This window comes from Anarrhichthys ocellatus, unplaced genomic scaffold (assembly GCF_004355925.1).
Source record: "Anarrhichthys ocellatus isolate YVR2014 unplaced genomic scaffold, GSC_Weel_1.0 scaffold115, whole genome shotgun sequence".
NCBI lineage: Eukaryota > Metazoa > Chordata > Actinopteri > Perciformes > Anarhichadidae > Anarrhichthys > Anarrhichthys ocellatus.
In genome coordinates, this window is record NW_022280145.1 from 420,313 (window position 1) to 434,451 (window position 14,139).

Below are 14,139 nucleotides of genomic sequence, written 5' to 3' on the forward strand. Positions count from 1 at the left end.
AGACTCACCAATATCCCAAGTGTGACCTCCTGACCCTGCAGCGGGGAGACTCAAACACAGCCGTCACCACAGGATACCTATAAGCTACTGGTGTCACAAGGGCTGGCTTTAACGCTAAAAGCAAAACAGCGTGTCGTAATTGACTTCCCAGCAAACTCTTCATGGCAGCCTTGGATACGTTACGTGTCTTGATAGAGATAGCAATGAGCTGTGTCACTTCGCTGGTTCACTGCTTCGTCATCACTCGTGGGAAGAAGGGTGAGAGGCAGCGTTGCCAGATGTAGGATAATTATCCTCTTTGTACGATCATTTTGCTCTCTGTACGTTCATTAATGCCAAAAAGTTCCATACTGTATGATAAGTTAACCATTTTGTAAAGCTTACAATTTGCAGCTGGTTTTGGTCTAATTTTGATTTATTAAACATCAAGCATCATAGCCCATGCCAATGATGCTCAGCGTGGGCTATGATGTTTAGAGAGAGAGCCCAGTTATCTATTAACTATACTTAGCTTATGGCCTTGACTGTTTTTCATAGACCTTTTGAATTTGAGTTTACAAAGTGCTTTGATAGACAGAGCAACAAATCAACAGAAAGCTCAACAGTGAGGCCACCAAAGCAAGGAAAGGTAAGAGTTAAACCCTGATAAAAGAGTACAATAGAAGAAACAATAAAAGTATACAATGCGATAAAAATAAACATGAATTTTACAAAATAAAACTTAATAAAACTTAATAAAATAAAATTAAATTAAATTAAATTAAATTAAATTAAATACAATTAAATACAATTAAATAAAACTTAATAAAATAAAATAAAATAAAATATAAAATAAAATACAAAATTAAATGAAAACAAAACAAAACAAAACAAGATAAAATAAAATAAAATAAAATAAAAAAAATAAAATAAAATTACTGATTCTGCAAGCCTCGTCTCCTCAGGCAGGTCGTTCCAAAGCCGAGGGGTCCTAATGGCAAAAACACGGTCACCTTTAGTTTTCAACCAACATTTCTTCTAGTCATAGTAGGCTATTACACAAACTGGCAGACTGATGAACTCGTGGACACATACCAACACATCATAGCTACGTTAGCTGTGGGTATAGATTTGGAGGCGTGTCCAAAGGTAATTTATATACACATTTTGTCAAATCACACATTTACGCCCTTTGGTTCTAATAGTTATGAAATGCAATCATTTTGAGCCTTTGGTATGATAATTTAACATTTCCCATCTGGCAGCACAGAGGAGTGTGGATGGAGAAAGAGAGGCAGATTAGAGGAGCAAGTTACTATCAATCATACATTCAGACGACAATGAACAGTTTTAGAGTCTCCAGCTTTGAAAGAGGCACAGTGGTGCTTTGTGCTAATGCTAACATCAGCATTTCAGTAAATTCAGTTTGAGAAATCAAAGTGCAAGCACGGGGCTTTTTGAGTGTGAGCTTTTAAGGGGAAGCATTACAGGGGAAGTCTTACTCTATTTCCATTTAATGTTATCTTCTGTTTTATATTGCTTTCTTAAAAGCATACTTATACGTCTTTTCTTTATCACCTTGTGTTACTTTTCTTCATGGCTTTTATGTCTTGTGTAAAGCACTTTTGCCTCACTGTTAAAAGGTGCTGTACAAATAACCCTGGCTGGCCTTATGTTCCTGTTATTTCATCATGTTTACAATCCACTGTTGACCAATCAGCTTCCGTCACTGCAAAGCAGGTGGTTAAATATAAGCCGCAGTCCATTGACTCCTGTTTCCATAAGGAAGCTGTCTTTGATTGTTGAAGCAGGCTTACTGGACTGATCGACCTTGTTTTACAAGTTGCTTGAAGCAGGCGGACAAATACAGGTACAGTACCTTGGTGGTCTTTTTCTTTTTGTCCTGATTTAGAAGTGCAAGTGTTCCTCAGGGAGGCATGGGACGATCTAAAGTTAGTACATCATGTATCACACATCTAAATATAAAGCAGGGAATCTTACCCTTCGAAGACTACTTGGACTTGCAAAAAATAACTTGTGAGCTTTTCTAGGAGGGATGTGTTAAATGACAGTAGATTATTTATTAGTTGGAGACCCAGTGTAATCATACAATATGGTTATAAGTTACAGTTATTATTGAATGCATTAAAACTATTAATACCGTGCAGTAAAACTTCTGCATTCAAATGTTTACCAAAGTGAAGGAGAGGTGCCATCAGCACAATGTACTTAAATATACTTAAATCTGGTTACGGTGGAGCTTTCAATTTTAATGTGATGCAATAATATTTCAGGTAAACGTAGTACTGACTACGTTTATATGCAATAAATATTCCGTTACATCCATTCAGAATAAGGTCTTATTCAGAATATCCAACGGAATATGATGTTTACATGAGCCATATCAAATTTGGAATATTGTCATATTCAAAATAATAGTGGAATATTAGTGTGCATGTAGACACAGTCAATGTTTTCCTCCTCCTCCTAGTACTGTATACTAGTTACTAGTATGCAGTTCAGTTGCATATTTTAAATGTGCTCTGGGGGCCTTTTGTAAGTTATTTCAGGGTAGAATAAGTTAGAATAGTAACATAAACATATGTAAAATATTTGTTCATATCTAAACATGATTATACATCTATAGCTGTTTGGGGCCCTTTCAGTTAGGCCCAGGTTGCCCCTGGGGTTCTTTCCTTAACCGGAGTCTATTTTACTGTTGTTTCTGACTTTGAGGGGCCGTGACTTTGGTTTGTGACTCGATTATGTCATGGCAGGTGTATTGATGAGGACCCAAGAGTTATGAGTGTTATGAGTGAAGTTGTTTGCAGCAAAACCACAGGCCAAGCATTCGGCCCGTTCATGTCCATGCATGTTTTCAAAGGGCATGTTTTTGTTTGCATGTTATCAAATCAAATCAGTTCTGCAGAATGTGACAAATTGCGTTTCGAACTTGATTGGAATTTCTGAACTGAATGCAGTTTATCTCGTAATTGTGCAGCACAAACTGTAACAGCAGGAAGATAAACAGAGAGCGGAGAGAAGGGCAATGGTCAACATTGTCCTCTCTGCTCTGAGTGTCTTACAGCAGAGGCTGATACTGTTGAAGAAAATCATCATGTAACTTAGGATTGAACTGAACACATTTGGTTCATAAAAACATTCTTAGGAAGAGATTAAGGCGCCAGACAAATTGTAATCTATCACTCCTATTTGTGTCCAAACATTTCCCATACACGAATGGTGTTGTTCTGCCAAAAGGTTGTGTTCTGCCAAAAGACCCAAAGAAAGTCATGAGAGCATGACATAGTGAAGAGACCAGGGTGCTCTGTTTGTGGTTCAACCCACTGGTTTGATTGGTGGAAACTGACTAAAAGGGATGAAGTTTGACTATAGAAGTAATCTGTGAAAAGTAATACATCGGATTTGTTTGGATTTGCTGAACTCGTTGTATGTTGGCGTGTACTTATTAAAACACTTCCCGCTGGGTTGCAACTTCAATTCGCCTTCTCTTAATTAACATAATTGGCGCCCAACGTGGATTCGAGTCGAGGCCGAGGCATCTTCCACTTCTTCAGCCAACCGACAATCACGCTAGAGGTCACGTATCAGGTAGGAGATGTTCATATCTCACCATAGATTTATTTCTGTATAGCGTGGTTCTCGCTTGTGCGATAAGGTGGAGTGTCTGGGGTCCCCTCGACTGAATCCACGCTCTTTGGCGGAGGAGGAGAGACGCAGATTGGTGTTAGCGGATAAAGTGGAAATGTTGAAATGATTCAATTTGATCTCCAGCTGTAAAAAGAGAGCTCTCTGTAGAAGAGGCGTGTGCGGCACTGTGTTTGCCGGACGCCTGGATGTGGCCGTAAGCGAAAACTCGGAGCGCTCCGTGAATCTCTCAAGCTCAAGAGACTGTTGTGCGCTGATGATAAAGCTATTTCTGCAAAAAAGGTTAAAGAACTCCATTGGGAGTGTGATACGTAGGTCCTAAAAAAACCCTCTCAGGAGGCCTTCTCTGAGCTCGAGAGAAGTACAAAAGGACTGGCTTAGATTTACATATGAATAACTAGAATATAGGGAATCTGTTTCTGTCTTAGGCAGGAAGCTACGCTGACTAGAGACTCAGAAGTTTTGTGCAGAAATCTAATGAGCAGGAAAAGTAATACCTAACTAATAGACAATAGAATGACTGAATACAGGTTGAAAGTGTGCACACGACTGTAACCTACTGACATTACTGATAAAGTTATACTATAAAGGAGAGATCCTTATGTGACAAAGGGAAGAGACAAAACTCCTTATAAAAAACGCTGAGTAAAGATTGATGAGCCTCTGGTGGGAAAGTGGTCGTGTGAAATAAAGAGGACATTTGTAACTGTAACAAGCAGCCCAAAAATAAGAATCTCTCTTTAACAAAAGAGTACAAGCAATTAAAAATAAAGCTTACACAGTCAAAGTCTGACATTAGAAAAAGAAGATAAAAAACAAAGACCTGAACAAAAACTGACTGACAGACTGAGACCGCTGACTATTGATGACCCATACACCCGGGTGGCTTTGCATGAGTATGACCTATTGGCATGTTTTTGGTTGTTTACCCAGTGATAACGCTTTTGCAACAGTTTAACCAAGCCGCTAATAAGTTGTGAAGGTAGAAGTTTCATCGTGATTTTTTAGAGTTGCTCTGGTTACAAGGAGACTCTACAGCAGTACACAAGCTCAAAGCTTCCAAACCTTATAGTTCAACTTGTCAATTAGAGTGTATAAAGTTAGTGACACTAGTGTCGCAGTGGTTGTATAATTGTAAAACTTAAAGTAGTTTTTATTTTTCCCTCTTTGTTAAAAAATTGTAATTGATGGTTGAGGTGAACTACCGTTTTTCGTTCATTAACTTTTCTTATGTATCACAGGGAGCCAACAATGTAGTAAATGTATTTTGGTTGGCTTGATTAATGTGTTCAAAGAGACAAAAATATATATATAAATATATATAGAGAGTTTGTTTCAACCCATCTGCATATATCCTGAGCTATGTTGTGTCCAGATCCTATTCTGTCTGCAGGAGAAAAAAATTAAAAAGTTCAAGCTCCGTGTACTTGGTGGTGGCAGGTCATCCAGATGTGTGTGCGTAAACTCAATTCAGTAGCCAGTATGAACTCTTGCGCTACCTTTCTGGTGTATATTGGCTGTACGCCCAGATGTTGGGGCCTTACAGGCTCGCTCTCTCTGTACAGAGAGGAGTAGAATTGTCATACATACAGACATTGATCATACATAGCTCCTAAATAATCAGAGGAAGAGTGTTGATGGAAAGGGGTTGTGGAGGTCACAGGAAGGATTGTTGGTTGCACTTGGTGCATTGCTGACCATCTCAGAATCGCACAGTGAAGATCACTGTGCGAGGGGGGAAGTACTGAAAAGGTTAAAAAGACAATATAACATAATAAAAGCTATCCATTTATTTATCAGAATTAACAGCACAATAGCTGGACAGATGTGTCCTGGTTAACATGTATTATTTATCGACGATTTGGTATATCCATTCAAATTGAACTAAGTCTTGACACGAGTGTTTTGAAGATACTGTAAATGACAAACTAGAGAAAATGAGTAAAAGTCAAAGTGAGTCTGAGCCTGAGCAGCTTGATGCCAAGGTCTTACCTCCAATAATAAAATGTATGCGGAGCAAAGATAATCAGACTGCCAAACAATTGAAAGAATGGATCAAATGGGTTCCCTGAAAAAGGCAGTTTCAGCCTACAAATGTTATGAACTCAAAACCTGTTTAAAGCAAAAGGAGAAAGAGGAAGCAGAAATATATGGAATAATGTCTCAGGGAGAAAGAAAGAGATTAAGCAATAAAGGTCAGAAAGACACAAATAAGAAAACAGGGAACAATAAGACAGGTAAAACTGATAAAAAAGGAAAATATACTGCCGAACTTTGTTTTGGTTTGTTTTTGTCCAAGGGACATGGTCAAGTGGACCCCAGAGAGGGACACACATTAACACACAGAGGGTGAGTTAACTTTAGATTCTGACTATTTAGTATTGAGTGATGTTATATGTATTATCTTACTCACTCAAATGTTCTGTATTGATATATAATCAAGCACATATAATTGACATAATCACTTGGCAGGATCATTCCCTGATTCTGTATAATCCATTTAATCACTTGCGTTGTTGCAATGCTGTGAGGGATCAAAACTTGAGGTTACAGTTCCACCTATTTAACAAAAGTTCTATGAAGTTATGGTGGGGGTCAAGTCTTTGTTGAAGAAAATCATCATATACAGTAACTTAGGATTGAACTGAACACATTTGGTTCATAAAAACATTCTTAGGAAGAGATTAAGGCACGCCAGACAAGTTGTAATCTATCACTCCAATGTGTGACCAAACATTTCCCGTACACAAATCGTGCGTTCTGCGAAAAGGTTATCTTGGCGTGTGCTTATTAAAACACTTCCCGCTGGGTTGCAACTTCAATTCGCCGTCTCTTCTCGTCATTTTGCCACAACAATACATACTGTTTGTGTTCCTATGGAGAAGTAGAGGAAAGACTGATATAATAATAGCAAATAGAGCAAGAATTGTTTATCCAGCTGGGAAGAGAAGAAAGATGGGCCAAGTGTTTCCTTGGAATTCTGCAGGAGAGAGATGACTCTAGCTAGCTTTCAATTATTTAGGCTGTAAAATAGTTTGGGTAGAAAAGAGCCAGAATGAAATTTGACTAATTAGAAACAGAATTCTTCTTTCTGAAACTACCTAATTCTAAAAGATTGATTACAAAATGTGCCTTTTCAAGGATGAAAAATGATGCATGTCTTCATTCAAAATATCCATTTAATTAGTGCTGGACAATATTTTCTTATTATATTACAGCCATGAGACTTCTCTGTCTACTGCTGCTGGTCTGCTTGGCTAGTTGTAGTGATTCCAGATCGAGAGACTGGGCTCATCATGGTGCCCCCATGTTTGCCGACCTCACAGTACGCGAGATGAAAGCTGTCCGGGCTTACCTGCATGGTATCCCGGAGCTGGAGCTCACTGATGCTCGCAGCAAGACCCTGATGAAGAACAGCATCCTCCTGATGGAACTCCATCTGCCAAGGAAGCATGAAGCCCTGAGAGTTCTGGACCGGGGACATTCCAAACCCCCACGTCAAGCCCGTGTGATCATCCAGCTGGGGAACCAGACCAATCCTAACATCACTGAGTACATTGTCAGTCCTCTGCCATCCCCAAACTCCCATGAAGTCAAGACGTTCAAGGGGGGTAGGCCGATCCGCTTTGAGTCAAGGCCTATTACCATTGCAGAGTATGGCCATTTAAATAACATCCTCGAGAAGATCACAAACAAAGCTCACAAGCTTCTATTTGAGACCACGGGAGGGTTTTCTTTCACTAACTGCTCTGACCGCTGCCTGATATTCTCAGACATAGCCCCCCGTGGACTGGGTCCAGGTGAGAGAAGAACCTGGATCATGTTGCAGAAGTTTGTGGAGGGTTTTTTCATCCACCCAGTTGGATTTGAGGTACTGGTCAACCACTGGGACCTGGATCCAGAAAAGTGGACTGTTGAGAAAGTCTGGTACAACAGCATGTACTTTGACAGTGTTGAGGATCTGGTAGAAAAGTATGAATCAGGAGGTGTGGAGAAGGTCAAACTGCCCGATCATGACGATAGTGACCTCTACTCCACTTACATCCCACGGGGTCAAAGCAGTACACCCACTAATATCCATGGGCCGAAGCTCGTTGAGCCTCAGGGGCATCGCTATCACGTTGACGGTAACTTTGTTGAATATGCTGGATGGTCTTTTGCCTACCGAGTCCGCTCATCAGCTGGGCTTCAAGTCTTTGACCTCCGTTTTAATGGAGAGAGGATTGCCTATGAGATCAGTATCCAAGAAGCTATTGCCTTCTATTCTGGTGATACTCCTGCCGCCATGCAAACAAAGTACATCGACGCTGGCTGGGCAATGGGAAGCTCATCCTTTGAGCTGGCGCCTGGAATCGACTGTCCAGAAATTGCCACCTTTGTTGACCTTTACCACTACTTTGACACGGACAAACCTGTGCACTACAAAAATGCGCTCTGCATTTTTGAGATGACCACTGCTATGCCTTTGAGAAGGCATTTCAACTCCAACTTTAAAGGAGGATACAACTTCTACGGGGGGCTGGAAAACACTGTGCTGGTGCTGCGGACAACCTCGACGGTTTACAACTATGATTACATCTGGGACTTTGTCTTCTACCAGAATGGGGTGGTGGAGGTGAAGGTCAGCGCTACCGGATACATCCATGCCACTTTCTTTACACCTAACGGACTTCACTATGGTACCAAGGTGTACAACTATGTGCTGGGAAACCTGCACACACACCTCATCCATTATAAAGTGGACCTGGATATTGCTGGTGAGTATTATGGTACAATTACCTAGTTTTCAACATCTGTTTTAAAGCAGTAATTCTTTATTGATCAGTGGAAATCCCAGCCCAGTATCCTATGAATTGCGGCCATATTGAATGATTCTGATCAATTTATGTCAAGCATGCCTTCTATGTATATAATGTGTCAGACTTACATAGACCGGAGTTCACACCCTGCCATACCCCACAATTAACATTTACTTTTAATATTAACCTTAACCACATTCTCTATCCAATTGTTTTAGTTACCCAACCCTAACATACCGTAACCATGATTTATGTGCTATAACTACAATCCTTTTCCATATTGTAGTTGCCATGCGCAGATATTGTGGAAAGTAAGAACTTTGTAAATGTTGCCACGAATCATTCGTCATTTTTTTGAAACGTAATCCGCCGTTTTGTAGAATCTGCTAATATTGACGTTATTGTTTGGCGACGGGATTGGGAAAACCCATCACACAAACTCTGTAAATGGATGAACGGGTTACAACTAAGTTTACCTCCCACTGTGGTCTTTACTGCCTTTACACCAATACATACATAAACCCTGAAGGCTGTGAAATGAGGTGAAAGAAACTTTTATTGGTGCCAGTCCAGATAAAATAGTTTTCTGGACTTTACCCTGTGATAAATGAGACAGTCATGGCCTAGCCTATCAAGCCTGTGTGGCTTTTCAGTGATTGTGCTATCTGTGATCAGGGCTGTATGCCATACATAAGTCAATCACTTCATTTATGAAGGAAGACCTCTGATGCAAAGCAAATGTGCTGTATAGTCTCTCAACAAGCTGCTTGTACCATGACATCTAACTTCTCCTGATAAATCTTTGCCTTCACTGTGACTCAGGTCGAAAGAACAGCTTTGAGTCGTTGGATCTGAAGTATGTCAACTTCACAAATCCCTGGAGCCCGAAGAATTTCGTCGTCCAGTCCAAACTCCAGCGGACAGAGCACAAGACAGAGCGATCTGCCACTTTCTCTTTTGGCAAAATGTTCCCCCGCTATGTGCACTTTTACAACCCCAATGAGAAAAACAAATGGGGAGACCAGAGGGGATACCGCATTCAGTTCAACTCACATGCCCACAGTGTCCTTCCAAGAGGCTGGAGAGAGGAAAAAGGCATCAGTTGGTCAAGGTAATCAAGTATTTAACCTTATGTTGCTCGAAAAAACATACATGATGTAGGGTACAATATTATATTTAATGTCCATCATCTTAAACCTATTTCCCTCAAGTTCAGTCATATTCGGTGTGTTTGACCACATTGAAATCAACAGTCGAATTTAGGTTCTGTGCATTCGAGGATGGTTAGCACACCTAGATCTATTTGTAATGATGGACCCAATGGAGGGGGAGTGCGGATGAAAAGGTCAATCTCTGAATTGGGAGTCTGGTTAGAAATCAGGTCAACGTAGATTTATGGTTTGGGAGTCAACACAGGTTGAGAAAACAGTTTGTTTAAGGCTTTATTTAATATATTCGTTGAACTTTTGTCACCTAATAATGTTTTGTCACTGTTGGAGTATCCAAGCAAAGTGTTCACACTTTATAAAGCAAAACTATGTTTCTTTGAAATGTACAAAAAGAACGTTCTGTCGATGATCTGATGATCCTGAGGTGTGAGGTCACTGTGTCAAACGGTAGAATAAGCTGGAAACTGAAAATAATTGACAGACTGGCTCAGGTGTTGTTACTCTGTATGAATGCTTTGTCTGTCAGCTGTCAGCATTATTATATAAAACTGACTGATTGACTGGGGATCTGTCCCTCTGCAGGTATCCTCTGGCTGTGACTCGTCATAAAGACAGTGAAGCCACCAGCAGCAGCATCTTCACCCAGAATGACCCCTGGGAACCAGTCGTGTCTTTTGAGGACTACATCAACAAGGAAGACATAGTCAACCAGGTACAGAAGTGGAGACCACAATGCACATGAAATTCAGGACTTTTTGGATTAGATTAAAATCAATATTTTTGTTCTCACAAAAAAAGAGAAGAAAACGTTTTTTTTTCTCAAAAATATTGAACTGTACCTTTAACATGAACGGTGTTCCACTGAGAAATCCAACACTCCATTTCAAATTGTTTTAATAACATCATAGAAATCTACAATGTTTTCCAAACACAATGAACACTGTTAACAAGTATCGATAACTTGGAAATCTGTGAGGAAAGCTGAGTATGATCAGCAACTACGGTAACGGTAGCTGTTCTTTGAGATCGGGGGGTTAGTAACGATTGAACAGTCTCTTTCTTACTGCTACAAGAAGTCACAATTCGCTAATGGACAGCGTCCTTTATGATGTTTCAAACGGGTGGGGGTGTTTTTCTGAGAAGTTACGTCATTGGTTTAAGTTTACTCGTCCTAAAATAATCCGTTCATCAGTTCCGGTCACTCACCATCATGGTGACTCACCATTGCTGACATTTTGTGTCCTATTCTAAAAATAAAAGATCTAATGTAATGTTTGCTCTGCTGTGTGCAGGATCTGGTAGCCTGGGTGACGGTGGGCTTCCTGCATGTGCCTCACTCAGAAGATATCCCCAACACGGCAACGCCCGGCAACGCGGTGGGCTTCTTCCTCCGGCCATTCAACTTCTTCGACGAAGACCCTTCGGTGGCATCCAGAAGCACCGTCATTGTCCGGCCGGGACGGGACGGCAAACCCAAAGTCCAGAGATGGACACCTGAGGTCATAGGTCACTGTGTAACAGACAAGCCATTCTTTTACAATGGCACATATGCAGGAGTCTAAAGAAGTTTAGTTTGGGGGGGGGTGAAATATCATCATCTCAGATTAATAACAATCACTTGAAGTATATTCGGTCAGATTTACTCAATGTGACAAACGTTTTATTTTTAAAGAAAGAAAATCCATGAAATAGAAAAACATTCAAATCAACAAGAACATTTTATAAAAGGTAAAACTCATAAATAAGTCTGTCATAGTCATAACTAAAAATCTTTTTGTTAATGTTAAATTATAGCTGCTGACGTTCTAATTTGCGTAATGCGTTGTACATCATACACATTTCAAGTTAATCTCAATGTTAATGTACCAAACACACACAGGGGGGAAGTGGAGGCGGTGTGGGTCACGGGGGGCCTCGAGGGCTGCTCTAATCCCATGTTGGGTCTCCATGGCTGAGGTTTAGCAGCAGCGAGCATCCAGGATGCAGGATGCTCTGTATCCGCCCTGTGGTAAACTGCAGCTCCCTCAGCATGCTCCTCTTGCCCCCACGGTGGGAATGTTTTCCATGGAAAGACAACAGGCCTTGCAGAGCAAACAGCCTGGTTCCGGATCCTTCCCCGCAAACAGTCCAGGATACCACCTGGCTGCCCCGTCGCCCCTGGAAACCTCACTTTAACAACATGCAATGTGACACAATGTCCAGAAAAATCAGCACATGGTACGCTTTGTCCCTTATGTACGCATTCCTCACATAGCAATGCCACTTTACACTTCGCAACCCAAAGATTTAATAAGACGAATAAACCTGTTTTCATCATATTGTGTCTTTTTGATTGAAACTTTTCTATAATAAGCAATGATTAATAAACACAGGTCTATGTTAGACCCCAAACTGAACATAACTGTCAGAAAAAGGAGGTTTTGTTTGAAGGGTAAATAATGAGCGTTGTTTTGTCGGGGAAAAGGAATCCAGCCAGTCCAACCACTGTCGTCAGGATGTTCACAATCTAAAACAAAGCTTTTTATAAATGTGTGCCCATGATTTACAGAGCGCATGGTAAAAGAGGGATAGCATGAGAGCTGTGCACTCATGAGTGAATGGACAGCATTGGTTAAGAGGACAAAAAAACCCAATGTGAGTTGGGTAACAAGCATTCCTATAGCTACCCCATGGCAATGATGGGCTTGACGTCACAACAGACAAACTATAGAAAAGCAGTGAAAACCCAGTTCATTCATTCTCAACGTCTTACGTGTACAAAAACATCCAAATAACCGTGTGAGAGTGTGTTGCACTCACGCTGCAGGGCCCTGAAACCATTCCCTTGGTTCCCTGTAATCTTTCTGTGGCTTTTTTGAACTGTCCGAAAGTGCTGAAAACAGAATGTTGTAAGCAGCCAACAATGTAAAAATAAATACTGTCACAAGACGGCACAACATGCATCATGTCTTACTCAGGTTATGATAACAAATGTGGGTTCCAGACTCAAAGACAAACATTGTGACAAACAATATTTTCACATTTCTTCAGAACAAATACTTCTAGTGCAGTAGATAGAGGATGAAAACCTGTTAGTGGGCCTGAATAAAAAAGTCTAGGAAAGGAGATGGTGCTTTGCTGCCACCTAGTGGTTTCTTCAAAAGTGTTTGGTCTGTTCAGACGCTAACAGTGACATCCAGTTACAGTCCATCGTCATCGCCTGTGGGGGCCCACAGAGAGAGAGCAGTCTACAAAAAACTATAAATAAATCATTTCTTATTTTCTTTTGTCGTGTACAGATATACAACGATGATTGCTGGGTAATATGTACACTGATGTTGACCAATGTCAAGTCTCCATTCATTCGGAAATTTGGTTTAAATAGCAGAAACACAAATACAAAAAAACACCATCAAGTTGCATAAAGTCACACTATCTGTCAACACGTCACAACCTGTGAAGATCATCACCTGTGAGCACCCCCATTCATTAAAGCCTGTGTGTGAATCCCACAGTGCGGCTATATGGAAATGTCACATGTGTCTGAATGAGCTGATATTACTACATCCTGTTTGAGATCCTCATCTATGAATATCATGTGACAATGACTCAGCAAAACAGCGGAATATCTCCAGTGTGTGATAGAAAGATGTGACGGTAAACACATTAGTACTTAGGTAGGCTATTATTGGACCAGATGTCCAGCAGATGAGGCAAGCTCTGGCCTTTATTTTGTGCCTTCCAAATCACACCACCTTCATTATAATATACTGCTTATTAAATAAACGTCTCCTATTACAAAACTACGAAAATGTTCAAAGAGAGATAGAGTTGACTTTGGGCATCATTCTGACTCTAAATCCAGCGCTTTTCATTCTGGCATAGTTCCTGATGATATATCATTTAGGCCGATATTTTACTTTGACCAGAGCAGAGTTAGAAGGAGACTGAATGTATAAAAGCCCTTATCAGACATCACGTTAAGGTGCAAGTGGACATGCTGGTCTCATGTCTGAATAAGGTTAAAAGGAGGTAAACTATGTGTATGTCATGTCTGAAGCAAACTGTAAGGGACATTAAAGGGACAGTTCACCCCAAAATACAGAATTGCATATTTTCCTCTTACCCGTAGTGCTATTTATCAATCCAGATTGTTTTGGTGTGAGTTGCCTAGTTTTGGAGACATCGGCTGCCTTCTCTCAGATAAAATGGGACTAGATGGCACTCGGCTTGTCAAAGCGCTGGGAAAAAAATCTAGTGGTGAGGTTGCAGGTTGCATCCAACTGAACAACTCTCCAGGTCACGCGTCCCCTTACCAGGACTCTCTTTGTCCATCTAAACTTCTCATTCTAAGCTAAGAAAAACACAATCAATCCATCGTTCCAGGCGATAAATATTACATTCAATTTCAAATGACATATTCCGTTAAGTAATAATTAGTGCCGGGCAACGATTACAATTTTTTATCACAATTAATCGCATTGTTATGTGCAAAATTCAATAATGAATTCAAAAGTAGTGTATTGCGCACTTAATAACATTTG

At 40.5% G+C, this 14,139-nt stretch overlaps 1 protein-coding gene across 2 annotated transcripts; it reads left to right on the forward strand.

Moving 5' to 3' along the window:
* The first annotated feature begins 1,761 nt into the window (after window positions 1–1,761).
* aoc1 (amine oxidase copper containing 1) lies at window positions 1,762–11,934 on the forward strand. 2 transcript variants are annotated; one of them, XM_031876753.1, is made up of 5 exons: window positions 1,762–1,849; window positions 6,867–8,405; window positions 9,270–9,558; window positions 10,199–10,328; window positions 10,909–11,934. In XM_031876753.1, the coding sequence occupies exons 2-5, from the start codon at window positions 6,869–6,871 to the stop codon at window positions 11,176–11,178; spliced, it is 2,226 nt and encodes a 741-aa protein (XP_031732613.1). In that variant the 5' UTR covers window positions 1,762–1,849; window positions 6,867–6,868; the 3' UTR covers window positions 11,179–11,934. The 2 variants fall into 2 exon arrangements, with proteins under 2 accessions (XP_031732613.1, XP_031732614.1); XM_031876754.1 differs by having other exon boundaries at window positions 1,779–1,849; window positions 6,910–8,405.
* Window positions 11,935–14,139: the final 2,205 nt, after the last annotated feature.